The sequence below is a fragment of the Nerophis lumbriciformis genome, linkage group LG16 (assembly GCF_033978685.3).
Source record: "Nerophis lumbriciformis linkage group LG16, RoL_Nlum_v2.1, whole genome shotgun sequence".
Taxonomy (NCBI): Eukaryota; Metazoa; Chordata; class Actinopteri; order Syngnathiformes; family Syngnathidae; genus Nerophis; species Nerophis lumbriciformis.
The window spans coordinates 32,493,773-32,519,598 of NC_084563.2; the positions used below are offsets into that span (position 1 = coordinate 32,493,773).

Below are 25,826 nucleotides of genomic sequence, written 5' to 3' on the forward strand. Positions count from 1 at the left end.
CCGGGGGGATCTCAAAGTAAAGCCACTGCTCCTCCACATCGAGAGGAGCCAGATGAGGTGGTTCGGGCATCTGGTCAGGATGCCACCCGAACGCCTCCCTCAGGAGGTGTTTAGGGCATGTCCGACCGGTAGGAGGCCACGGGGAAGACCCAGGACACGTTGGGAAGACTATGTCTCCCGGCTGGCCTGGGAACGCCTCGGGGTCCCCCGAGAAGAGCTGGACGAAGTGGCTGGGGAGAGGAAAGTCTGGGCTTCCCTGCTTAGGCTCCTGCCCCAGCGACCCGACCTCGGATAAGCGGAAGAAGATGGATGGATGGATGGACATACATTTTTTTTATTGTGTCATAAATAGTTAAGTTCGATGATTTGGTAAAATTGCAAACAGCTAAAATGATGTGGAATTAAATGATGGAATGGATTAAGTATAGAAGTGAAACATTGTACTGATATGATCCACTTTATGAGGTTGTTCAAATGAATAGTGCTTACAAAGTACAAAGGAGGAGAATTATGAGATACTTTCAACCTTATTGAAAATAAGATATTCTTCATCTCAGTATATTAATAATGACTGAATTCATTAATTACATATTACAAAACTGTTGTATATACTAATTCACAGATAATTTATTATAAAAAGGTCAGTAAATGATGTATATATTTGTAAACGCTATGAAGTGGGAAAGGGGTAGGATTAAATAAACTTTACTTCTTCCTACTCCTGTAAAGTGAAATGATATGAAACTGTGATGTATTATGATGTGGTCGGATCATGTTTTGTTTAGTTATGTTCTGTTAGTTTTGGACTTCCTTAGTTGTTTTGTGCACTTCGGGGGTTTGTTTTAGTCACCATGGTTACTTATGATTTTCACCGGCCTTGTACGCGCACCTGTTGCTCATCAGAGACTCTATTTAAGCCTGCCTTTCCCGGTCACTCGTCGTGGCTTCATTGTTTGCATTTGCAACAGTTACTTTGGCATTCTGGTTTTCAAGCTCATAATTCCTGTGCTAAAGTTACCTTAGCTTCTAGTATTCCTGTGCTAAGTAAGTTTTTGCTTTAGCTTCTCGTGCGAACGGCACACTTTCCTTTTGTTTCGTTCCTGTCTGTTGTAATGTGTATGATTTATGAGAAATAAATCCTCTCCTACCTGCACGCTTTCGTCCGGAGCCGTCAGTTTTGCGTCCCGGGACAACGAACCGCAGCACGCTGCACCCCACCGTGACAAATGACTGAGCTATGTGACGTCATTTCTTGTGATGTCCCACGGGGCATTTCTTGTCGGGACGGGATTCGTTCCCAGGGATTCGAATAAAGAACCAACTCTTTTTCTTTACTATAGTGGTCTCGATAACGGGTACCGGTTCTCAAAAAGGGATTAGAGTCCGAGGACTCAGTTATTTTCTTATCGAACAACCGGGAAAATTGGTTTCGAGCATCATCCCTAGTTCGGTCGCCATCAAGCTTAGACGTGAACAATTTAATACGAAACTGTAATATCTATTGCACAATCTACAAAACCAGTGAAGTTAGCACGTTGTGTAGATCGTAAGTAAAAACAGAATTAAATGATATACAAATCCTTTTCAACTTACCGTATTTTCCGCACTATTAGCCGCACCTAAAAACCACAAATTTTCTCAAAAGCTGACAGTGCGGCTTATAACCCGGTGCGCTTTATATATGGATTAATATTAAGATTCATTTTCATAAAGTTTAGGTCTCGCAACTACGGTAAACAGCCGCCATCTTTTTTCCCCGTAGAAGAGGAAGCGCTTCTTCTTCTATGGTAAGCAACCGCCAAGGTAAGCACCCGCCCCCATAGAAGAGGAAGCGCTTCTTCTTCTACTGTAAGCAACCACCCGCCCCCGTAGAAGAAGAAGCGCGCGGATATTATGTTTCATTTCATTTGTGTGTTTACATCTGTAAAGACCACAAAATGGCTCCTTTTAAGAGACACGCGTACAACGCAGAATTCAAACTCGAGGCAATAAGTCACGCAGTAGAACACGGAAATAGAGCAGCAACGAGAGAATTAAACATAAATTAATCAATGGTGCATAGGTAGAGGAAGCAACAAGATGACCTGCGCCACTAAGACAGGGAGACAGCGCCGGACGACATACGCCAACATCTGCCAGTGGATTGTAAATGCCTGGGCGGATATATCGGTCTCAACTGTGGTCCGAGCTTTCCGGAAGGCAGGATTCACGGAACTGCTGGACAACAACAGCGACATTGACTCTGATGACTTCGACGAGACGTAGCCGGCCATTTTGGATGCCGTATGAACAGAGTTGTTAGAACGCTGGTTTGTAATATATTATTAAAGTTTGACTGACCTATCTGACTGTTTTTTTTACATTCCCTTTAGCGCAGCGTAGGCGCGGCTTATAACCCGGGGCGGCTTATAGGTGAACAAAGTTTTGAAATATGCCATTCATTGAAGGTGCGGCTAATAACCCGGGGCGGCTTATAGTGCGGAAAATACGGTATATTCAATTGAATAGACTGCAAAGACAAGATACTTAATGTTGGAACTGGTTATTTTTTGCAAATATTAGCTCATTTGGAATTTGATGCCTGCAACATTTTTCACAAAAGCTGGCACAAGTGGCAAAAAAGACTGATAAAGTTGAGGAATGCTCATCAAACACTTATTTGGAACATCCCACAGGTGAACAGGCTCATTGGGAACAGGTGGGTGCCATGATTTGGTATAAAAGCAGCTTATTCGACTGCGCTCCCCTGGACTGGAGTGTGATCTGCATGCTTTTCTCGTCGTCGTTTCGTAAAATTTTTGCACTCTCCCGCCCTTCTTGATTACCTCTTGAGGAACTCTGAAGAAACGTTTAAATTTTTCGTGATTTTAAACTATTGGTGCAGACAAAAACAACGCCAGCATAAGGCATTTTTCTCTTCGACAAAGGCTAAATCTCTCTGTCTCTCTCTCTCTACCGGGTCTAAGTTGGATGTCAAAGTTGACCAACTTCTCGGTTTATGTGCACAACCTTATACTATCCAGGTGAGAGGCATGATTTTAGAAACCTAAGAATTTACTTTCACTAACTCCGAGGCGATGCAGCAGCTCAACATGTCAATATAGCAGCATAAGCTAGTTAGTTAGCTCTCTGTTTGTCTGTGTTTGCACTTATAACAACAATATCGCTAATACTTGGTAATATTAAAAAAAGTTGAGTATTGTTGGCGTTTTGTGGATGTTTTTCAGAGGGCTTTATGGTAGTGATAGTGTACTCTAGTTGTTAGCTGACTTTGAAATGCATAAAAAGGGAAAACATAAGCGTTCTGGTCGAACATAAGGATTGTGAATGATAAGCAAAATTCCAAAGAAAGTGCAGTTCCCCTTTTAAAACTTTATCTTGCCTCGGGTAGTTTCCTGTTTTTCAGCGCAGCCTCGAGTGTGTGACTGTACGGTTTTGTTCTTAGTAGTGTACAACACATCACTGTAAAATCAGGGTAGGGATTTTATTTTAAATTGTAAAAATGTCTTAAGCAGGGCTGCCCAAATTTAGTCTCCAAGGGCCAAGGTGAAAATGTGCCAATAGGCCGCAGGCTAAGCAGTGATTTTAAGCATGAAACACAAATAGTCTAACTATAAATAATATAGTTCTTTTAATCAGTGCAATAACATGTTACATTTGCACTTTTGGGGTTAACGCACTTTTTGTTTCTTTTTACGCATTGAAGTCAGAAAGGACGCGCATTCCCGGAAGTCCACGCGTCCCCGGAACGCAGATTTTTATTTATTTTTTTACCGACCCTGCCTTCATCCATCCATCTTCTTCCGCTTATCCAAGGTCGAGTCGCGGGGGCAGCAGCCTAAGCAGGGAAGCCCAGACTTTCCTCTCCCTGGCCGCTTCGTCCAGCTCTTCTCGGGGGATCCCGAGGCGTTCCCAGGCCAGCCGGGAGACATAGTCTTCCCAACTTGTCCTGGGTCTTCCCCGTGGCCTCCTACCGGTCGGACGTGCCCTAAACACCTCCCTAGGGAGGCGTTCGGGTGGCATCCTGACCAGATGCCCGAACCACCTCATCTGGCTCCTCTCCATGTGGAGGAGCAGCGGGTTTACTTTGAGCTCCTCCCGGATGACAGAGCTTCTCACCCTATCTCTAAGGGAGAGCCCCGTCACCCGGCGGAGGAAACTCATTTCGGCCATGGACTCGGACTTAGAAGTGCCGATTTTCGTCCCTGTCGCTTCACACTCAGCTGCGAATGGATCCAGTGAGAGCTGAAGATCCTGGCCAGGTCAATCCAACGGGACCACATCACCTGCAAAAAGCATACTTTTGCAATTAAAAACATCACTTTTGTTTGGAATTCTATGAACCCACCCACATACACTTTTAAGAGCAGTTAGCATGGATGCAGTCTTATCAGCATGTTTAACAGTCTGTTGATCTTAAATATGAATATGATATGACCGACCGTATCATTTTCCAGGCATTGGGTTATGCTCTTTTTGTTTTTAATCTCATCTGTCTTTATATCTCCGTCTCCTGCCAGGCTGTGGAGGAGTTCCTGAGTGAGGTGCGTCTCAGAGAGCAGCCTCACAGCGCCGGGCTCGTGTCCCGGCCCACAGCCGTCAAGTTTCTTATGGCCCGCAAGTTTGACGTCTCTCGTGCCATCGACCTCCTCCAAGCGTACAAGGTACACCTGTCCTTTTTTTTTGTCTGCTTAATTGATGCAAATATATGTATTGATTAGAGATATCCGATAAAAAATGTTTTTGCCGATATTCCGATATTGTCCAACTCTTAATTACCAATTCCGATATCAACCGATATATACAGTCGTGGAATTAACACATTATTATGCCTAATTTTGTTGTGATGCATTAAACAATGTAACAAGGTTTTCCAAAATAAATCAACTCAAGTTATGGAAAAAAATGCCAACACGGCACTGCCATATTTATTATTGAAGTCACAAAGTGCATTATTTTTTTTAACATGCCTCAAAACAGCAGCTTGGAATTTGGGACATGCTCTCCCTGAGAGAGCATGAGGAGGTTGGGGGGGGGTGTATATTGTAGCGTCCTGGAAGACTTAGTGCTGCAAGGGGTTCTCGGTATTTGTTCTGTTGTGTTTATGTTGTGTTTATGTTGTGTTACGGTGCGGATGTTCTCCCGAAATGTGTTTGTCATTCTTGTTTGGTGTGGGTTCACAGTGTGGCGCATATTTGTAACAGTGTTAAAGTTGTTTATACGGCCACCCTCAGTGTGACCTGTATGACTGTTGACCAAGTATGCATTGCATTCACTTGTGTGTGTGAAAGCCGTAGATATTACCGTATTTTCCGCACTATAAGGCGCACCGGATTATTAGCCGCACCTTCAATGAATTACATATTTCATAACTTTGTCCACCAATAAGCCGCCCCGGATTATAAGCCGCGCCTACGCTGCGCTAAAGGGAATGTCAAAAAAACAGTCAGATAGTTCAGTCAAACTTTAATAATATATTGAAAACCAGCGTTCTAACAACTCTGTCCCAAAATGTACGCAAATGTGCAATCACAAACATAGTAAAATTCAAAATGGTGTAGAGCAATAGCAACATAATGTTGCTCGAACGTTAATGTCACAACACACAAAATAAACATAGCGCTCACCTTCTGAAGTTATTCTTCATTCGTAAATCCTTCGAATTCTTCGTCTTCGGTGTCCGAATTGAAAAGTTGCGCAAGCGTGGTATCCAAAATGGCCGGTTCCGTCTCGTCGAAGTCATCGGAGTCAGTGTCGCTGTTGTTCTGTGAATCCTGCCTTCCGGAAAGCTCGGACCACAGTTGTGACCGAAATATCTGCCCAGGCATTTACGATCCACTGGCAAATGTTGGCGTATGTCGTCCGGCGCTGTCTGCCCGTCTTAGTGAAGGTGTGTTCGCCTTCGGAGCTGTGTGAAAAAAGCCACCCGGCCTCTTCGCGTAAACTTCCCTTAACCACTCGCTCATCTTTTCTTCATCCATCCATCCCTTCGAGTTAGCTTTTATGATGACGCCGGCTGGAAAGGTCTCTTTTGGCAAGGTCTTCCTTTTGAATATCACCATGGGTGGAAGTTAGCATGGCAAGCTAGAACCACAGTGAAGGATGACTTCTCATTCCCTGTGGTGCGAATATTCACCGTACGTGCTCCCGTTCCACAGTGCGGTTCACAGGAATATCAGTTGCTGTGAAATACGGTAGTAATCCGTGTGCGGATGGAGAGATTGCGTCTTTTTATGAACCGGATCCTTTTCGCTTAGTAGGAGCCATTTTGTGGTCTTTACAGATGTAAACAGGAAATGAAACGTACGGTGATATCCGCGCGTTTTTTCTTCTTCTTCCGGGGGCGGGCGGTAGCTTACAGTAGAAGAAGAAGCGCTTCCTGTTCTATGGGGGCGGGTGCTTACCTTGGCGGTTGCTTGCGTAGAAGAAGAAGCGCTTCCTGTTCTACCGGGAAAAAAGATGGCGGCTGTTTACCGAAGTTGCGAGATCGAAACTTTATGAAAATGAATCGTAATAAAGCGCACCGGGTTATAAGGCGCACTGTTAGCTTTTGAGAAAATTTGTGGTTTTTAGGTGCGCCTTATAGTGCGGAAAATACGGTATGTGATTGGGCCGGCACGCAAAGGCAGTGCCTTTAAGGTTTATTGGCGCTCTGTACTTCTCCCTACGTCCGTGTACCACTCCATACAGCGGCGTTTTAAAAAGTCATAAATTTTGCTTTTTGAAATCGATACCGATAATTTCCGATATTACATTTTAAAGCATTTATCGGCCGATAATATCGGCAGTCCAATATTATCGGACATCTCTAGTATTGATATAAAAAAAAAAAAAGTATTCTAAAGTTACCTATGTTATAATTGGTGGCGTGCCAATGGATCAGCCACTGATCAGTATCGTTTTGATTTTTGTAAAAAACTACGTACGTGATCGACACGGCCATATAATGCCCTTCAATGTCAATCACAAACATCGATCGACAACGATCCCTTCTTGCTGAGACTCTTTATTTTTGGATCTCCCGGCTAACAGGCGGCTAGCAGTGATCTCTGTATCTCTATAAACTGCATATAAATAAATAAACAAACTGCATTTCTTAGTAACTTAAATATGGCCTTGCGGTATACACGTTATGTATAGAAACAGTGTAAATTTATCCACGGTAGAGATTTGCGCTATGACGTCATCGCACCTGCCTCTATGTGAAATAGGCCGCAAGCTTGGCGGAGGAGGAGGAGCTGGTCAAAAAAAAAAAAACAATGCTAAATCCTTGATTTGGACATGGTTCAGGTTTAAAAAGTCAGATGTTGAGCAGAAAAATGTCATACAACTATTTTATGCAATCCCAGGACTGGGCCGTTAGTAGTCATGGTTTGAGTTTATTTTGAACGTGCATACATACTTGCCAACCTTGAGACCTCCGATTTCGGGAGGTGGGGGGTGGAGGGGGGGCGTGGTCGGGGGTGGGGCTGGGGGCGTGGTTAAGAGGGGAGGAGTATATTTACAGCTAGAATTCACCAATTCAAGTTATATATACCGTATTTTCCGCACCATTAGCCGCACCTAAAAACCACAAATTTACTCAAAAGCTGACAGTGCGGCTTTTAACCCGGTGCGCTTTATATATGGATAAATATTAAGATTCATTTTCATAAAGTTTCGTTCTCGCAACTTCGGTAAACAGCCGCCATCTTTTTTCCCGGTAGAGCAGGAAGCGCTTCTTCTTCTACGCAAGCAACCGCCAAGGTAAGCACCCGCCCCCATAGAACAGGAAGCGCTTCTTCTTGTACTGTAAGCAACCACCCGCCCCCGGAAGAAGAAGAAGAAGAAGAAGAAGAAGAAGAAGAAGAAGCGCGCGGTGCATGCTGGGATATGTGACGTTTCATTTCCATTTGTGTGTTTATGTAAAGACCCCAAAATGGCTCCTATTAAGTGTGTTGTCTGTCTAATTATAAATAATGCAGACGAGGCGTGTTAACTGAGTTCTCAACGTTTACTCACAGCGTGCTCATAACCACATTCTAACTCCCAGCATACAACGCTTCTCAGGGCTACCGCGCATGCTCGTAACTATCGTTGCATGCTGGGTAGTGTAGTTGTTATATTTGCTAGCTCATAACATCACATTAAGAGACACGCTTACGCGCTTAATTCAATACTCGCCGTCATTCCGGGTGGATTGACAAAAGACCTCCAGCCGCTAGATATTGGTGTCAACAGGGCATTCGAAGCTAGACTGCTAACTGCGTGGGAACAGTGGATGACGAAGAAGCGCGCGGTGCATGCTGGGATATGTGACGTTTCATTTCCATTTGTGTGTTTATGTAAAGACCCCAAAATGGCTCCTATTAAGTGTGTTGTCTGTCTAATTATAAATAATGCAGACGAGGCGTGTTAACTGAGTTCTCAACGTTTACTCACAGCGTGCTCATAACCACATTCTAACTGCCAGCATACAACGCTTCTCAGGGCTACCGCGCATGCTCGTAACTATCGTTGCATGCTGGGTAGTGTAGTTGTTATATTTGCTAGCTCATAACAGCACATTAAGAGACACACTTACGCGCTTAATTCAATACTCGCCGTCATTCCGGGTGGATTGACAAAAGACCTCCAGCCGCTAGATATTGGTGTCAACAGGGCATTCGAAGCTAGACTGCTAACTGCGTGGGAACAATGGATGACAGAAGGCGAACACACCTTCACTAAGACAGGGAGGCAGCGCCAGACGACGCCAACATCTGCCAGTGGATCGTAAATGCCTGGGCAGATATTTCGGTCACAACTGTGGTCCGAGCTTTCCGGAAGGCAGGATTCACAGAACTGCTGGATAACAGTGACACTGACTCCGATGACTTCGACGAGACGGAACCGGCCATTTTGGATCTCACATTTGCCCAACTTTTCACTTCGGACACCGAAGACGAAGGATTTACGAATGAAGAATAACTTCAGAAAGTGAGCGCTATGTTTATTTTGTGTGTTGTGACATTAACGTTCGAGCAACATTATGTTGCTATTGCTCTGCACTATTTTGAATTTTACTATGTTTGTGATTGCACATTTGCGTACATTTTGGGAGTGAACAGAGTTGTTAGAACGCTGGTTTTTAATATATTATTAAAGTTTGACTGACCTATCTGACTGTTTTTTTGACATTCCCTTTAGCGCAGCGTAGGCGCGGCTTATAGTCCGGGGCGGCTTATTGGTGGACAAAGTTATGAAATATGCCATTCATTGAAGGTGCGGCTAATAATCCGGTGCGCCTTATAGTGCGGAAAATACGGTATATAAGAAATACTTGACTGTCAGTGAATTCTAGCTATATATATATATTTATTTTATTATGTATATATAAATAAAAGAAATACTTGAATTTCAGTGTTCATTTATTTACACATATACACACACATAACACTCATCTACTCATTGTTGAGTTAAGGGTTGAATTGTCCATCCTTGTTCTATTCTCTGTCACTATTTTTCTAACCATGCTGAACACTTTCTCTGATGATGCATTGCTGTGTGGCACGCACAAAAGTGCTTTCATCAAATGCATTAGAGTCTGGAATCTTCCATCTCTCCCTAGCATGGCCCAAAACCGGTCAATCTTTTCTTCCTGAGGAAGATCTTCCCTGCCAAGCACTTGGTAGTCCACTACTTCTTCCCGGAGGCTTTCCAGGTCCAATCGCAGCTGCGGCTTGGAACTTACAAACGTATTTCTTCATCTTACTCGTCGTCGTCGTCGGCGTCGCCATGGCTGTATCTTCCTCGTTCTTCTGCTTTGTCTCGTTGTTGTGTGCGCAGTTGTGCACTGCACTCTCTAAAAGCCGTAGATGTTATTGTCACATATGCATGTACACTACATGGCAGTATTGTCCTGTTTAAGAGTGTCACAACATTGCTGTTTACGGCAGACAAACTGCTTTACGGTAGACGAAAACGTGACTGCTGTTGTTGTGTGTTGTTACCGCGCTGGGAGGACGTTAATGAAATTGCCTAACAATAAACCCACATAAGAAACCAAGAACTCGCCCTCCATCATTCAACAGTTATAACGTGATTGGGCAGGCACGCTGTTTATATTGTGGGAAAGCAGCCGTGAAAACAGGCTGTCTCACTCAGGTCCGCATGGAGCTGGAGGGGGCGTGGCCTCCAGCTCCGCCTGAATTTCGGGAGATTTTCGGGAGGAAATTTGTCCCGGGAGGTTTTCGGGAGAGGCGCTGAATTTCGTGAGTCTCCCGTAAAATCCGGGAGGGTTGGCAAGTATGCGTGCATACAGTCCCAACATGGTACCTCAGTTTCTCTTTTCAACATGTTCGAAGGCAATCAATCGAACAGTAAATTTTAAAAAATCGCTACGTCTGTCCGTGTTTCTTTTCTACGGCTGCGGCTTTCAAACCGCATAAAAAAGGTTTTGTAAGGTCCGAAAGCCAGAAAAGCGCTGCCTCAATACGACAATGAAACGGCTCTCGGGGCAGAAACTTTGTCATTCTGTGGTGGCAGAAGGCTGTAGTCCTTAAAGAAGAACTGCACTTTTTTGGGAGTTTTGCCTATCGTTCACAACCGTTAGGAACGACATGACGTCGGATGATTTTTTTTTTATGCATTCTAAATATCACATTTGCTCAAAAGTCAGCTTACAATGGATCCTTTGGGAGCTGTTAAATTCTGCCTATAGAGCCCCTAAAAAACATCCAAACACCTCCATTAGGGTTTATATACGTAATGTAAGTATATATGTAATGTAACATTAAATATTTATGTATTTTTATAATTTTAAGCATACATGGTGCGTTAATTTAAAAAACAGACTTTTTTTTTTCATCACTGATTGCTGATCACTGCAGACTTTATAAGAGCCATGTCAGGTTCAAACACTGATGACATCTATTAAACAGACGAAGGAATCATGCAGACACGAGGCGACACGTTTTTTGGGCTGTACTCTAGTAACAGATCCAAACTTCGCTCTAAAGTCTAGCTCACGTGCTTCCTCTATTTATTTGGGAGGTCCCTGGTTACATCACTGAAGCTGTCGCTGAGGGAAGGGGGTAATCTCGACAGCTCCAGTTAGACACAATATATGATTATACAAGAAATGCAAATGTGTTGACACTGGTGATATCGCCTTGTCTCTGCTCAGTCTGCGTCACGGCAGGGTTCGGCCTTGGCAGTCAGCAGGCCGTTCCTGGACACAGACACTGATACGAGACTGGCTTGCAATCTTTTGGATTGCCAGCTTTGCACAGAAAAAGAAAAATACCACTTCAGCACAATTGACAATAACTATAGCAACGGCCCTTAAGAATAAGAGTTGTGTGATAATATATACATAATTATTCTAACAGCCAACAAACATAATAAAACATCACTTACTGTGCAAGGTCTGCTGTCATTAGGATGCCGACTGCTGTGATGTTCATATATTACCATTTAGATGAAGAATTCCTCGCAAAGAAGAGAGGGAAAGCGCTTTTCGCGTCGTTCTCGTCAGTTCCAGGTCTTAAATGGCGGTCAAAGTGTCCCATCTTGTTGGATTATATGCTCAGCCATCTACTTTCCAGATGAGAGGCATGATCTATGATAAACTTCCAAGGAGCAGGGAAGCGATTAAACAGCAGACCACTCGATGATGTAAACATAGGGACACGCAGAAGTGATCACCCCGCCGCTATAAATAGTTTGTCTCCGTTAGGCTTATAATCACAATATCACTAATGCTTGGTTAATATTCAAGTCACAAAATGTATATTAAGTATTGTTTGCTCTTTTTGTATGTTAATTTATCTAATATTTTTGGCGGAATAGTGGAGCTCCCATTGGCTCGGCTGTAAGCGGATTTTTATTTACGTTGATTTAAAATTTAGAAACATCCATCCATCCATCCATTTTCTACCGCTTATTGCCTTTGGGGAAACAATTTTTTTTTTATTACATAATTGTGAACGATAAGCAAAATTTCCAAAAAGTGCAGTTCCCCTTTCCTCAACTGTGACGTCTTGTCATGTTAATGAGGACGCTGAGCACAACTCATCCAGTTCAACACACACGAGGTAACATTAGCAGCTCTGGTGACGCACGTTACGTGACCTAAGGTGGCCTAGGATGGACAAAGAAGACAATTCTCACAAGACCACAAGTCTTATTCCCTGACATTCCCACAGTAATTGAACAAGACTTACACTTTATACATATCTTGCTATCTACTGTACTTATTTTAAACAACTGAGAGGAAATAAAATACAATTCATTCAAGATGGTAAATTGGCTCAGCTTATTTTTAATGCATTTAAAGGCAGCAAATATAATTCCATGAGGTCTTTTTCTCAAATGTATTAATTATATAAGTCATCCATTTCCAAACACATGAATGCCATAAATCCTTTTAACACATTTTTAAACTGTACCCTGATTAAAACATGTATCATCCAGTTTGTGGCTATTATAAGGCATATATTCAGAGGACATGCATTTTAACAGCATGTTTTAAAGAGGACTTCTGGGTAGATTGAATTGATTAACTGATTCTTATTTAGAAGGCTATGTGGGCAGAAAAGAGGTGCTCTCCAAACAAACATATCTTTGCTTTTTTGTTGTCTAAATCAATTTATATTTGCTAAGGGACTACAAAACCCATTCAGATACACTTCCATTATATATTGTACACCCCGTCATTTACACCAAGATATATACCATTACCATCAAGGGATTTAGTTTATACCGTGATTTGAATTTTGGGTCATACCGCCCAGCCCAGCCCTAGTCTTGAATATAACTATAGTACAAAACCCAAAACCAGTGAAGTTGGCACGTTGTATAAATGGTAAATAAAAACAGAATACAATGATTTGCAAATCCTTTTCAACTTATATTCAATTGAATAGACGGCAAAGACAAGATATTTCATGTTCACACTGAGAAACTTAATTTTTGGGGGGCGAATAGTCATTAACTTAGAATTTAATGGCAGCAACACATTGCAAAAAAGTTGGCACAGGTGCATTTTTACCACTGTGTTAAATGGCCTTTCCTTTTAACAACACTCAGTCAAGTTGTTCAACAGTCCGGGGGTCTCCGTTGTGGTATTTTAGGCTTCATATTGCGCCACACATTTTCAATGGGAGACAGGTCTGGACTGCAGGCAGGCCAGTCTAGTACCCGCACTCTTTTACTATGAAGCCACGCTGTTGTAACATGTGGTTTGGCATTGTCTTGCTGAAATAAGCAGGGGTGTCCATGATAACGTTGCTTGGATGCGACTTATACTATGGAGCGATTTATAATCCGAAAAATACGATAACAACTATGATAATTTAGGTGACAACATCCGTGATATAAAGTTTTCATGTCGCTATAAACCTGATCGGTTAGCGCTATGTAGACAATACAATGAACTTGACTTTCTTGTGGTGCCCCCCCCCCCCCATCCCTAATGTAATGGTAGGGGAAACACTGCCTTTGGTTGCAGAAGTGACAGTAAAAAAGTAGAAGTCTCAGAAATAGCTTCAGGAAAATGACAAAAACTTGCCACATGATTTGTGCTGTGGAGGCTTACATAACATGATGCACCCAGCAAATTAAAAAACACGTGTTTCAGCACTTTGCCTCCCTCTCAAAGATGTGACGTGTGTTGCTAATCCACTTTCGAAGGTTGAAACACAAGCCAGATCATGGTTTACACTAGAGATGTCCGTTAATATCGGCCCAGTACACGGACGTAGAGAGAAGTACAGAGCAGTTGCGTCTCCCAGTCAGCAGCCCCTCCCCTCTCCCCTCTCCCACACACAACACTGGAGTTGCAGCATGAGAGGTTTACTAGCAACGCTTGATGACCTCATCAAACCGCCGTGATCGCAGCATAACAACAACAAGAGTGTGTTGTTGCCGGCGCTGTAGCCGTGGCTCACAAGCTCGCTCGCTCGGTGACTGACTAACGACACCATATCTATGGTTTGGGATTATTTTAAAGTGTCTCTGACGGATAAAAAACTGGCAATTTGCAATGACTGCAAAAAGTTGGTTATGCGAGGAGGAACCAAGACTTCTTCTTTTTAATACGAGCAATTTGATCTCCCACCTCTTCAAGAATCATAAGGAGATACAAGATGAATACAAGCGGAAGTAAACACAGAAAAAAAGTAGTACCACACAGTTGTCGCTTAAAGGCCTACTGAAACCCACTACTACCGACCACGCAGTCTTATAGTTTATATATCAATGATGAAATCTTAACATTGCAACACATGCCAATACGGCCGGGTTAACTTATAAAGTGCAATTTTAAATTTCCTGCGAAACTTGCGGTTGAAAACATCTAGGTATGATGACGTATGCGCGTGACGTCGATGGTTGAAACGTAGGTATTGGGACGCCATTGTATCCAATACAAAAAGCTCAGTTTTCATCGCAAAATTCAACAGTATTCTGGACATCTGTGTTGGTGAATCTTTTGCAATTTGTTTAATGAACAATGGAGACTGCAAAGAAGAAAGCTGTCGATGCAATCGGGGTATTAGCGTCTGGCTACAGCAACACAACCAGGAGGACTTTGACTTGGATAGCAGACGCGCTATCCGACGCTAGCCGCCGACCGCATCGATGATCGGGTGAAGTCCTCCGTCGCTCCGTCGATCGCTGGAACGCAGGTGAGCTTCGGTGTTGATGAGCAGATGAGGGTCGGCGTAGGTGGAGAGCTAATGTTTTTATCATAGCTCTGTCGAGGTCCGTAGCTAAGTTAGATTCAATGGCGTCGTTAGCAACAGCATTGTTAAGCTTTGCCAGGCTGGAAAGCATTAACCGTGTAGTTACAGGTCCATGGTTTAATAGTATTGTTGATTTTCTGTCTATCCTTCCAGTCAGGGGTTTATTTATGTTGTTTCTATCTGCAGTTAAGCCCGATGCTATCACGTTAGCTCCGTAGCTGAAGTGCTTCACCGATTTTTTGTCGTGGAGATAAAAGTCAATGTGAATGTCCATTTCGCGTTCTCGACTCTCATTTTCAAGAGGATATAGTATCCGAGGTGGTTTAAAATACAAATCCGTGATCCACAATAGAAAAAGGAGAGAGTGTGGAATCCAATGAGCCCTTGTACCTAAGGTACGGTCAGAGCGAAAAAAGATACGTCCTGCACTGCACTCTAGTCCTTCACTCTCACGTTCCTCATCCACGAGTCTTTCATCCTGGCTCAAATTAATGGGGTAATCGTCGCTTTCTCGGTCCCAATCGCTCTCGCTGCTGGTGTAAACAATGGGGAAATGTGAGGAGACTTTCAACTTGTGACGTCACGCTACTTCCGGTACAGGGAAGGCTTTTTTTTTAATCAGCGACCAAAAGTTGCGAACTTTATCGTCGTTGTTCTATACTAAATCCTTTCAGCAAAAATATGGCAATATCGCGAAATGATCAAGTATGACACATAGAATGGATCTGCTATCCCCGTTTAAATAAAAAAAATTCATTTCAGTAGGCCTATAAAGACTCCGCCGAGAAAAAACAAAAATACAACAAAAACCTACGGTGGAGTTTGGTGTGGCTAGTCTGCCCTGCATGGCACACATTGTAGTTTGCAGTGAACGGAGGTGCCCTGTCTCAATGCAGCATTTCAGAAGCTCTGACTGACTGGTAAGCCACTTCAAGCACTCACCACCAGCTTGCAGCACATTTTTGTTACTCATACAAATACGTTAGAGCAGGACAGATTGAGCCCAGTTTATAAATCCCTGTTATACAGTATGCCAGGCAGTCTTGCACTAAAGGAGGACTATGTTATTGTTTACTTTATTACTCTAGTATACTCTGGACTGAAGCTGTGTGCCTTCATTGTTTTTGTAGCTGTTGTTTTGAGGCATGTTTAAAAAAAAGAAGAAAAAAAAGCACTTTGTGAAAGTCAAAGTATAGTATTTCCCATAGTTGTTGTGGGTATCAGGATTATCTCAGGGAGAGCATGTCACAAATTCCAAGCTGCTGTTTTGAGGCATGTTAAAAAAAAAATAATGCACTTTGTGACTTCAATAATAAATATGGCAGTGCCATGTTGGCACTTTTTTTCCATAACTTGAGTTGTTTTATTTTGGAAAACCTTGTTACATTGTTTAATGCATCCAGCGGGGCATCACAACAGAATTAGGCATAATAATGTGTTAATTCCACGACTGTATATATCGGTATCGGTTGATATCGGAATCGGTAATTAAGAGTTGGACAATATATGAATATCGGCAAAAGAGACATTATCGGACATCTCTAGTTTACACTTTGGAACAGTATCATAATTGTAAAGACGATATTTTGTTTTAATCGACATGACTTGACGCTGCTCTTTCTTTTTACGGCTGTGTGAGTAGTGTAGTAAATGTTGGTTTTACCACATGCTGCTCACCAAAGACTCGCTCGTTCCCTCAGAACACAAGACTCAAAGAGGGGATCATCAATATCAATCCAGACGAGGAGCCCCTCCGCTCTGAGCTGCTCGATGGAAAATTCACAGTCCTGGTGAGTAGTGCAGACTTGAATATCATTTTTACAATTGTCTACCTCCGGTTAGATACTATTTGTATATTATGCGTGCGTGATTTGCTTGTCATTACCAACGGTGACGTGTTTCCTCCAGCCTGGGCGTGACGCAAATGGTGCCGCCCTGGCTCTTTTCACAGCTCGTCTCCATCGGCCAGACGTAACCACGCACAAAGCGGTGCTGCAGGCCATCATCTATCAGCTGGATAAAGCCATAGAGAGGTGATGCACGCGTCGACTCTGCTTTTATGCTGATGAAGTCTTCAACCCCTTGCTCATTTCCTAATGGTCTTTGTTTTTCTTGCCAGTGTTCAAACCCAGAGAGAGGGACTCATATTTATCTATGACATGACCAACTCCAGCTATGGGAATTTTGACTACGAGCTCTGTGTGAAGATCCTCAATCTGCTCAAGGTTCATAATATTAGGGTATTTATTATAAGACGGCTTACTCATACTTACCATTTGCTTCTTCCAGGGGGCGTTTCCTGCTCGTCTAAAGTGCGTCTTCATCGTATCATCGCCTCTTTGGTTCCGAGCACCGTTTGCGGTGCTCCGCCTCTTTGTGCGGGAAAAACTGAGAGAACGGGTTTGTTTGTTTTCAGAACATTATGTTTTAGAGTAGGGATGTCCCGATCCAGGTTTTTTGCACTTCCGATCCGATACCGATATTGTTTTTGCATTTCCGATCCGATACCGATACCGATACTGGCCTATCCGAGCATGTATTAAAGTTTAAAGTTATTTAGCCTACTTAGTTGTCAGAATCATGTTGAAAAGGGTTTTAGTACTCTTGATAACAACTAGCCAGCTGAATTAGGGGAGTTTGAATAATACACAATGGTTGGTAACAAGAAACTGACCTGTTTATTCAAGGATAAACACAAAATAGACAAAATTATACATGACAAACAGAAATGGCATCATTGAACTAGGGCTGGGCGATGTGGCCTTTTTTTAATATTGCGATATTTTAAGGCCATATTGCGATACACAATATATATCTCGATATTTTGCCTTAGCCTTGAATGAACACTTGATGCATATAATCACAGCAGTATGATGATTCTATGTGTTTTGATTGAGACTTTTATTAGTAGGTTGCACAGTGAAGTACATATTCCGTACAATTGACCACTAAATGGTAACACTCCAATAAGTTTTTCAACTTGTTTAAGTCGGGGTCCACTTAAATTGATTCATGATACAGATATATACTATCAGATATATACTATCATCATAATACAGTCATCACACAAGATAATGACATTGTATTATTTACATTATTTATAATCCAGGGTGTGGAGGGGGGCGCCGGATGTAAGTGTCAAAAAGACAGCCAAAAGAGTTTGATATGAGAATAAATCTAAAGTTAAAATATAGGGTAGAAATGCACCCATTTGCAGGAAATGTAGTCTTGATTTTCAAAATTTTCTTTCAAGGCTTGCATGTCTACATTAAAACATTCTTCTTCATACTGCATTAATATATGCTACTTTTAAACTTTCATGCGAGAAGGAAATCACAACTAAAAAAATCACTAATTTTTTCATACGGTGTTGATGTGGAAATTTTTGACTCAGCATTTTGATGGTGTGGGCGTGTGGCACCGAATGGAGATAAGCGTCTCGACAGACGTCACAATATTTGAACAATGATGACGAAAACTGTTTTCTCTGTCGTGTCGGTGTGTTGAAAATTGTTATGCGTTTATTTTTTTATTAGATTTTGTGCGTGGCATAGATTTGCTATGCGCAGAGGACGCTTAAACAGTGCGCAATTGCACAGGCGAGCACCTTAGAGGGAGCGTTGCTCGCACGGCTGCGCTAGCATCACAGCTAACGTTAGCCATGCTGCTACCTCTCTGCTCGGGGAGGACGTATACGTATGTGACGTATGACGTGACAGTATGTGACGTGTGTAAGAAGGTGCGCTGCTGTCTGTGAGAGGGAGACACGGAAAAGAGTGAGAAGAGCCTGTCGTGTAATGCCAGCAGCTAAAAGCAACTGCGTAAGAATTCACAGACATGTGGATGTGTTGAAGGTGTGCTGGAAAATGCGGAACGGAAATTACGGAGCAGCAGAAAAGTGGAATGTATTATTTAAATCGGTGCGTTGGAAAACACGGATCTGAGTTTTTTTTTTAAACCGGATCTGGATCAGCATTTTTCCATGCCTTGCCGATACGCAATTTTTGGCAAACATCGGCAGCCGATCCGATCCAAATATCGGATCGGGACATCCCTATTTTAAAGATCGACTGAAATGGGGTTTTTTAGGGCTGACACCTATTAGTAGTAGTCAAGGAGTATGATAACCCATATTTGGAGCCGATAGTCATTTTGCAGTAAAAACAGGAATAGTATATGTCAGTAAACAGCTGGACTTGTCTTTAAGTTAAAAAAAAAAAAATGATTACCGGTACGTGTCTAAGAGGAGCATCAACATTTGTATTTCGAAATATAGAACATTTCCTGGGAAAATTGGTAAAAAATATGGCATATCTCTACATCACAATAATTGACTACATTTTATAGCAGGTTATGGATTTATTACATTGTAATGTTTTCTCGTGAGGAACCCTGAATTATTGTGAAAAATCCTGGGCTCCTTCGCGTAGATTATAGTTGAGACATTTATCAAGCTGGCTGACTTTCTTTCAGGCTGTTACAGAAAGTATGAGAATGTGTAAGCTGCGGCCTGCTGTTCTTTACTTATATAATAATATCCTATTTGTCAAGATATTTACACAAAGTTTAGATTTTTGGTGTACCGTATCTTTTTTGTCATCCTTATCCATCTCTGTCGCGTTATTTGATTAAATCACGGAACGTAAAACTCGCCACATTGCGTTAATGAGTCCACGCTCCAAATGTTGCGGACTGAGTGTTGTTGAGCGACTCCCATCGCTGCAGTAGTGAAAACAACCAAAACGGGAGCAGGGAAGAAGGACAAAAACTGGATTTCAAGGCAAAGGAGGAGGTTGGAGGTTTGTGCGGGAAAAACTGTGAGAACGGGTTTGTCTGTCTTTAGAACACTATGTATTAGAGATCGACTGTAATGTTTTTTTATTTAGGGCCTATTATTAGTAGTCAGGGAGGCTGATAACCCATATTTGGAGCCGATATTCATTTGCAGTGAAAGTTATTTGATCATGAATAGTATATGTCAGTAAACAGCTGGACTAGGCTTTAAGTTAAAAAAAAAAACTTTTATTACATGTGACTCAGAGGAGCATCCACATATTTATTTCAAAATATAGAAAATCTCCTGGGAAAAATGGTAACAATATGGCATTTCTCTACATGTAATATTGCTAACAATTCTGGACTCCTTCACATAATTATAGTCAAGCTGGCTGAATTTCTTCCAGGCTGTTACAGAAAGTATGAGAATGTGTAAACTGCGGCCTGCTGTTCTTTTCTTATATAATATCCTCCTATTTGTCAAGATATTTACACAAAGTTTTGATTTTTGTTGTACCTTTTTTTAGAGATGTTCGACAAAATCGGACTGCCGATATTACCGGTCGATAAATGCTTTAAAATGTAATATCGGAATTTATCGGTATCGGTTTCAAAAAGTAAAATGTATGACTTTTTAGAATGCCACTGTACGGAGTGGTACACGGACGTAGGGAGAAGTACAGAGCGCCAATAAACCTTAAAGGCACTGCCTTTGCGTGCCGGCCCAATCATATAATACAGTGGTTCTCAACCTTTTTTCAGTGATGTACCCCCTGTGAAAATGTTTTGAATTCAAGTACCCCCTAATCAGACCAAAGCCTTTTTGGTTGGAAAAAAAGAGATAAAGAAGTAAAATACAGCACTATGTCATCAGTTTTTGATTTATTAAATAGTATAACAGTGCAAAATATTGCTCATTTGTAGTGGTCTTTCTTGAACTATTTGGAAAAAAAGATAGGTTTTATTTATATTTATAAAGGATTTTTGAATTGTTACTATTTTTTAGAATATTTAAAAAAAATCTCACGTACCCCTTGGCATACCTTCAAGTACCCCCAGGGGTACGCGTACCCCCATTTGAGAACCACTGATATAATATCTATGGCTTTTCACACACACAAGTGAATGCAATGCATACTTGGTCAACAGCCATACAGGTCACACTGAGGGTGGCCGTATAAACAACTTTAACACTGTTACAAATATGCCCCACACTGTGAACCCACAGCAAAACAAGATTGACAAACACATTTCGGGAAAACATCCGCACCGTAACACAACATAAACACAACAGAACAAATACCCAGAACCACTTGCAGCACTAACTCTTCCGGGACGCTACAATATACACCCCCCGCTTAACCTCCCCGCCCCCCACCCCCCCACCTCAACCTCCTCATGTCCCAAATTCCAAGCTGCTGTTTTAAGGCATGTTAAAAAAATAATGCACTTTGTGACTTCAATAATAAATATGGCCGTGCCATGTTGGCATTTTTTCCCATAACTTGAGTTGATTTATTTTGGAAAACCTTGTTACATTGTTTAATGCATCCCGCGGGGCATCACAACAAAATTAGACATAATAATGTGTTAATTCCACGACTGTATGTATCGGTATCGGTTGATATCGGAATCGGTAATTAAGAGTTGGACAATATCGGATATCGGCAAAAAAAAGCCATAATTTTTTTGCTTTTGGTTGTAATTTTTATTACAAGTAAAATATGTTTTATTTAACTTAGAGATTTAAACATTTTCATTCCAAGTACACAATATTAAAATACACCAGAAATACACATTTATTGAATTTGAAAGGATATATACATGCATTATGTATTCTCATTACATCAGTGTATAACTTGGTCTCATAAAAATAATGGCAATAATATTGTTTATTGGCAATAATTCGTAGGTCAATATATCGACCCAACCTTTATGTGTATATATTGTATCTGCTGATAAAGCTCTGTTGTGTAGTTGCAAAAAAAGAAAAAGAAAGAAAGACCGATATAAGTCAAAGTGCCAAATATCGGCGCTGACAATCGGTCGATGTAGAAAAGATTGTGGTCTCGTCTCCCGTCAGTCAACTAAAAATGTTTTCCATCTGCCAGGTTTGCACCGTGAAGGCTTCAGAGCTGGCCACTCATATCCCAGTCTCCTCCCTCCCGGAAAACCTCGGCGGGACCTCGCAGTGCAGCCACGTGGCCTGGATCCAGTCCTGTGTCAACGCAAACACAGTCGAGGGGGACACGCAAGCACATGACCCCCACGACTGCGTGGGAAGCCTCCTGCGCTCTTACAGCCAGGACTGTGGCGACCCGAGCAGCGGTGCTACACTGTCACACACCCATTCGAATACGCAGCTGGGCTCAGAGCTCGCCGCGGCGAACTCTAATTGCTACGGCGATAACAACGCCAACCCACACAACCCCTGCGGTGATGAGGAAGGCAGGACTGGAGGACGTCCTCAGCACAGCCCTGCAGCCAACAGGCTACAGGGGAACCACAAACACTGGAACGGATCGGCTGTGAGCGGAACCAACATGAGCCCGAATTCTAACATGAACGGTCGTGGCCACCAAGCACCGCCCCAGTCAGACACGCCGCCTGACACCCCCCTCTCTCACAAAGGCGACGACGACGCAGCACGCGGCACAACCACAGACTATGAACATAGACATCTAAATGAGGATATAAAGGAGGTGGATGAGGAAGGCGAGGGAGATGAGGGAGTCCCGCCGTTGCCCCAAAAATCTTTGCCTCGACCACCACACCAGCCCACCTCACAGTCACCACCCCTGGCCTCGTCTTGGGATCCCGATGAGGACTGCTGCATGGAGGAGTCCATTCACGTGCCCGAACAAGGGGGAATGGCGGTGCGGGAGCTGGTGGAGCACGTAAAGAGGAAGAAGAAGAGAGGGATCTATCAGGAATATGAAGAGATCCGCAAGGAGCCTCCAGCAGGCACCTTTGACTACTCCAAGTAAGATATTTTGTCAAACTAGGGCTGGGTAGTAATAATGCAAATTATGTAATCGCCACATGTATATTTGCAAGCTGGGGGAAACCATGCCGTGTGTACATACTGTATATGCCAGTGTTTCCCCCAGAAAATGTGTTAGTTAAGGTGGTGTCTCTCCACGGGGAACGGGGTGGGTGGGTGTAAGGAACAGCGTAACTCGGCCTGTCGCCATCACGTCTCCATCTCATCGCTGTAGTAGGCCGGCTTTGTTGCGTGAGTAAGCCTACAATTTTTGGCGAGCTTGTTTCGGTGCTCCTGGTCGTCTCCCCGTCCTGGAAATCAGTGCGCCGTTTAAGCAAGAGGAACAGTGAGTACCTGCGGCTGAGGCAAACATACTTCATCTACGTTCCGTTTGGTTGTGTTTTCCGCTCCATATGCTGAATGCCGATATACTATATATATCTTGATATTTTTTCTGAAAAGTAAAAACAATACACAAAACAGTCCTGGTTACCTGAGATACTATGTCATTATTATGACTTAGTAAGTCAATATTTTGACTTAGTAATTTACTAAGTCAAAAATATGAAACAAATATGACTTACTAAGTCAAAATAATGACTTAAGTCAAATGAATGACTTAATGTAAATAAGCGTTTGCAATAAGCGTTTGAAAAAAAAGAGTTAAAAGTGGGGCCACATGCTGACATATGCTCAACTCATCATGCTTAATTTATTACAGCATTTGGGAAGCCTGTAGTTGAATTTTATTATGTAAATGTTATATTTTTATCAACATAGTTTAACCCTACTCAGTAGCCTAGTGGTTAGAGTGTCCGCCCTGAGTTCAGTCCCCGGCCGAGTCGTACCAAAGACTGTGCAAATGGGACCCATTACCTCCCTGGTTGGCACTCAGCATCAAGGGTTGGAATTGGGGGTTAAATCACCAAAAATGATTCCCGGGCGTGGCACCGCTGCTGCCCACTGCTCCCCTCAACTCCCAGGGGGTGAACAAGGGGATGGGTCGAATGCAGAGGACACATTTCACCACACCTAGTGTGTGTGTGACAATCATTGGTACTTTAACTTTAACTTAATGTGATAGCAGGGACCCTGCCATTCAAAACTAGGCTGCTACATTACTAATGATTAATGTAACTGAAAAAATAGTACAATAGCAATAGGAGAGACTATTCATCCCTGAATACCATGGAGTTCATGTAGGATTTATGATGCAGTTACATTATTATATCAACTATCAGAGACAGCTTCAGGAAACTCTTCATTTAACATAATGTCGTTTTTTGCTGCTTCAACACAGCTCAATCAACACAGAAAAAGCTAAAGTGAAATAACTTAGTTGTTAACTGTAGGTCAATAATGCGTGTCTTTCTCTTAGACACACATGCACACACACACACACCGCACAGTGAGCTAAGGTTACGCTAAAAGCTAATTAGCCTTCACCTCAAGGACTGCGAGCGAGCTGAGTTTCCGCTTATGTTTCTAGAACGTTAACGGGCTCATAGTGATGTTACTAGTAGTTGACTGGGAGGTGTCACTCTGCACTATGCACTCTGGATACGCACTGCTGATTGGCTGTTACCGCTCTGCGTGTAACCAATCAAATGGTTCTGTGGGTGGGACAATACTGGGTGCTGCAGAGACGTCCTGACAGAGGCAGAACGACACATAGCAGCTTGTTAAGACGTTAGTTTACGCCGTGGCTCTTTGTTGTTAAGGCGGCCGCTTTAACAACAAAGCGCTGCGGGAAACCCTGTATACTGTGTATATATCTATATCAAACCAACATAACAAGGGAGTAACAGCTCAACAATCTATTTTTTGTATCCAAACAACACAACATTGGAGAAAGCTTAAATGTCAACACTGAGCACACACACACGTCAGTGTGCCTCAAAAACAAAAAAGGAATATAATTTTTACCTTGTCTGAGAATATTTGTGGCATTGTTTAACACTATAGGAGTGATAAACTAGCAGTGGTTTCACGTTAGCACAAGCTGGCATTGTGAGGCGATCCTTCATCTGCTTGTGTCCCGGTAGTGCCTTCTCCTTCGCTGTAATAAAGGTCCGCTGCGGCGTCTTTTTAAAATCGTCAAAATGAAGGCGCTACAAGCTGCAAGCAAACAACGTAGCTAAAATGCTACCTCAGTGGTTGTCCAACAACCCGACACAATAAGGCGAGACAGAGTCTGGACACATTAAAGGCGTTTCTGATCACACAAAGTGATCTCTAAGACAGACTGACACACCTCTGAGCGGCGCAAGGTACAACAATTGTGGAAATAAACTCGTCAGAAGTGCCGCTAGCCTCGAAGATGTTCGAAATGGCCGCGCCGGTGGGTACAGGATGTAAAGAGGATGTGACGTAGGGGGCCCCGCCTCTTCAAAATAGCGGTGTGTGTGTGTGTGTACAGGAAGTGATATCAGCAAAATAGGCTTAATATAATAATATATATAATAAGGCTTCCAGCGGCACACAAAAATTACTAAATGAATGAAGCGTTCATACGCTGAGACATGGTCCGCACACGGAGGTCTATTTGGCGCAATGTAAACATTCGCAGACCGAAAAGGACGCAAATAGAAGCGCTTGTATCAGGCATGTGATTTTTCCGTCTAAAGTCGGAATTCCGTCTTTTTTAATCTCGGAAAGAAAAAAAAAATTATCTCCCGTTTTTTTTTCCCGACCCTAAATCAATATTCGAGACGTAGTTTATATTACGCCGTAGTTGATAGGTTGATATGTTCCTTGTGACCAATCAGGACATCTGTTATGAATGATGACGTTAATAACGTCATCATTCATAATGGTTATTACCGCCATTTTCCATACGTAAACGATGTCGGTTCTCGAGAGAAAGGACGCTTTACGAGTAAAAGACATTGATAAACATGTCAAAAATAAGTTTCGATGGGACTGGATGTAAAGGGAAATCACTGATACTGTTGGGAAGAAGGAAGTTACGACTTTGTTCGGTGATTTTATTCGGAAAATCGATCGTCCCGGAAAGGTTTTGTGCACGTGGTGTCATGATAATATTGACTATGGATCACGAGGTTTCAAGGCTTTGCAAGTACATGCGAAACGCCAAAAACATATGAAACAACTTGAAGCAAGGAAAACAAACTTTTCACTAGCTGGTACTTTTGGATGTCAACCGAAAGTGAGCAAACCTTACGGACTTCATCCTTTGTTTACACCGACAACTGCCGTAGACATCGAGAGGAAAGATCCACCCAAACAACCCACTTCAGTTGCAGACAGGGTTGTTAATAATGAGGTAAGCTAAAAAATATTTGCTTGCGAAATACGCATGTTTGTTTTAAATATTAACCAATTATTGCTTTGTGAAATAT

The 25,826-nt window shown here is 42.5% G+C and overlaps 1 protein-coding gene across 1 annotated transcript in view; it reads left to right on the forward strand.

Moving 5' to 3' along the window:
• Positions 1–25,826, forward strand: part of ptpn9b (protein tyrosine phosphatase non-receptor type 9b) — a 44,807-nt gene that overhangs the window by 4,307 nt on the left and 14,674 nt on the right. Inside the window, exons 2-7 of the mRNA XM_061977029.1 lie at positions 4,521–4,664; positions 16,406–16,495; positions 16,614–16,738; positions 16,825–16,930; positions 16,995–17,105; positions 21,593–22,464. Of these exons, the coding sequence (XP_061833013.1) occupies positions 4,521–4,664; positions 16,406–16,495; positions 16,614–16,738; positions 16,825–16,930; positions 16,995–17,105; positions 21,593–22,464 (1,448 nt within the window). The remainder of the gene's footprint in view (positions 1–4,520; positions 4,665–16,405; positions 16,496–16,613; positions 16,739–16,824; positions 16,931–16,994; positions 17,106–21,592; positions 22,465–25,826) is intronic.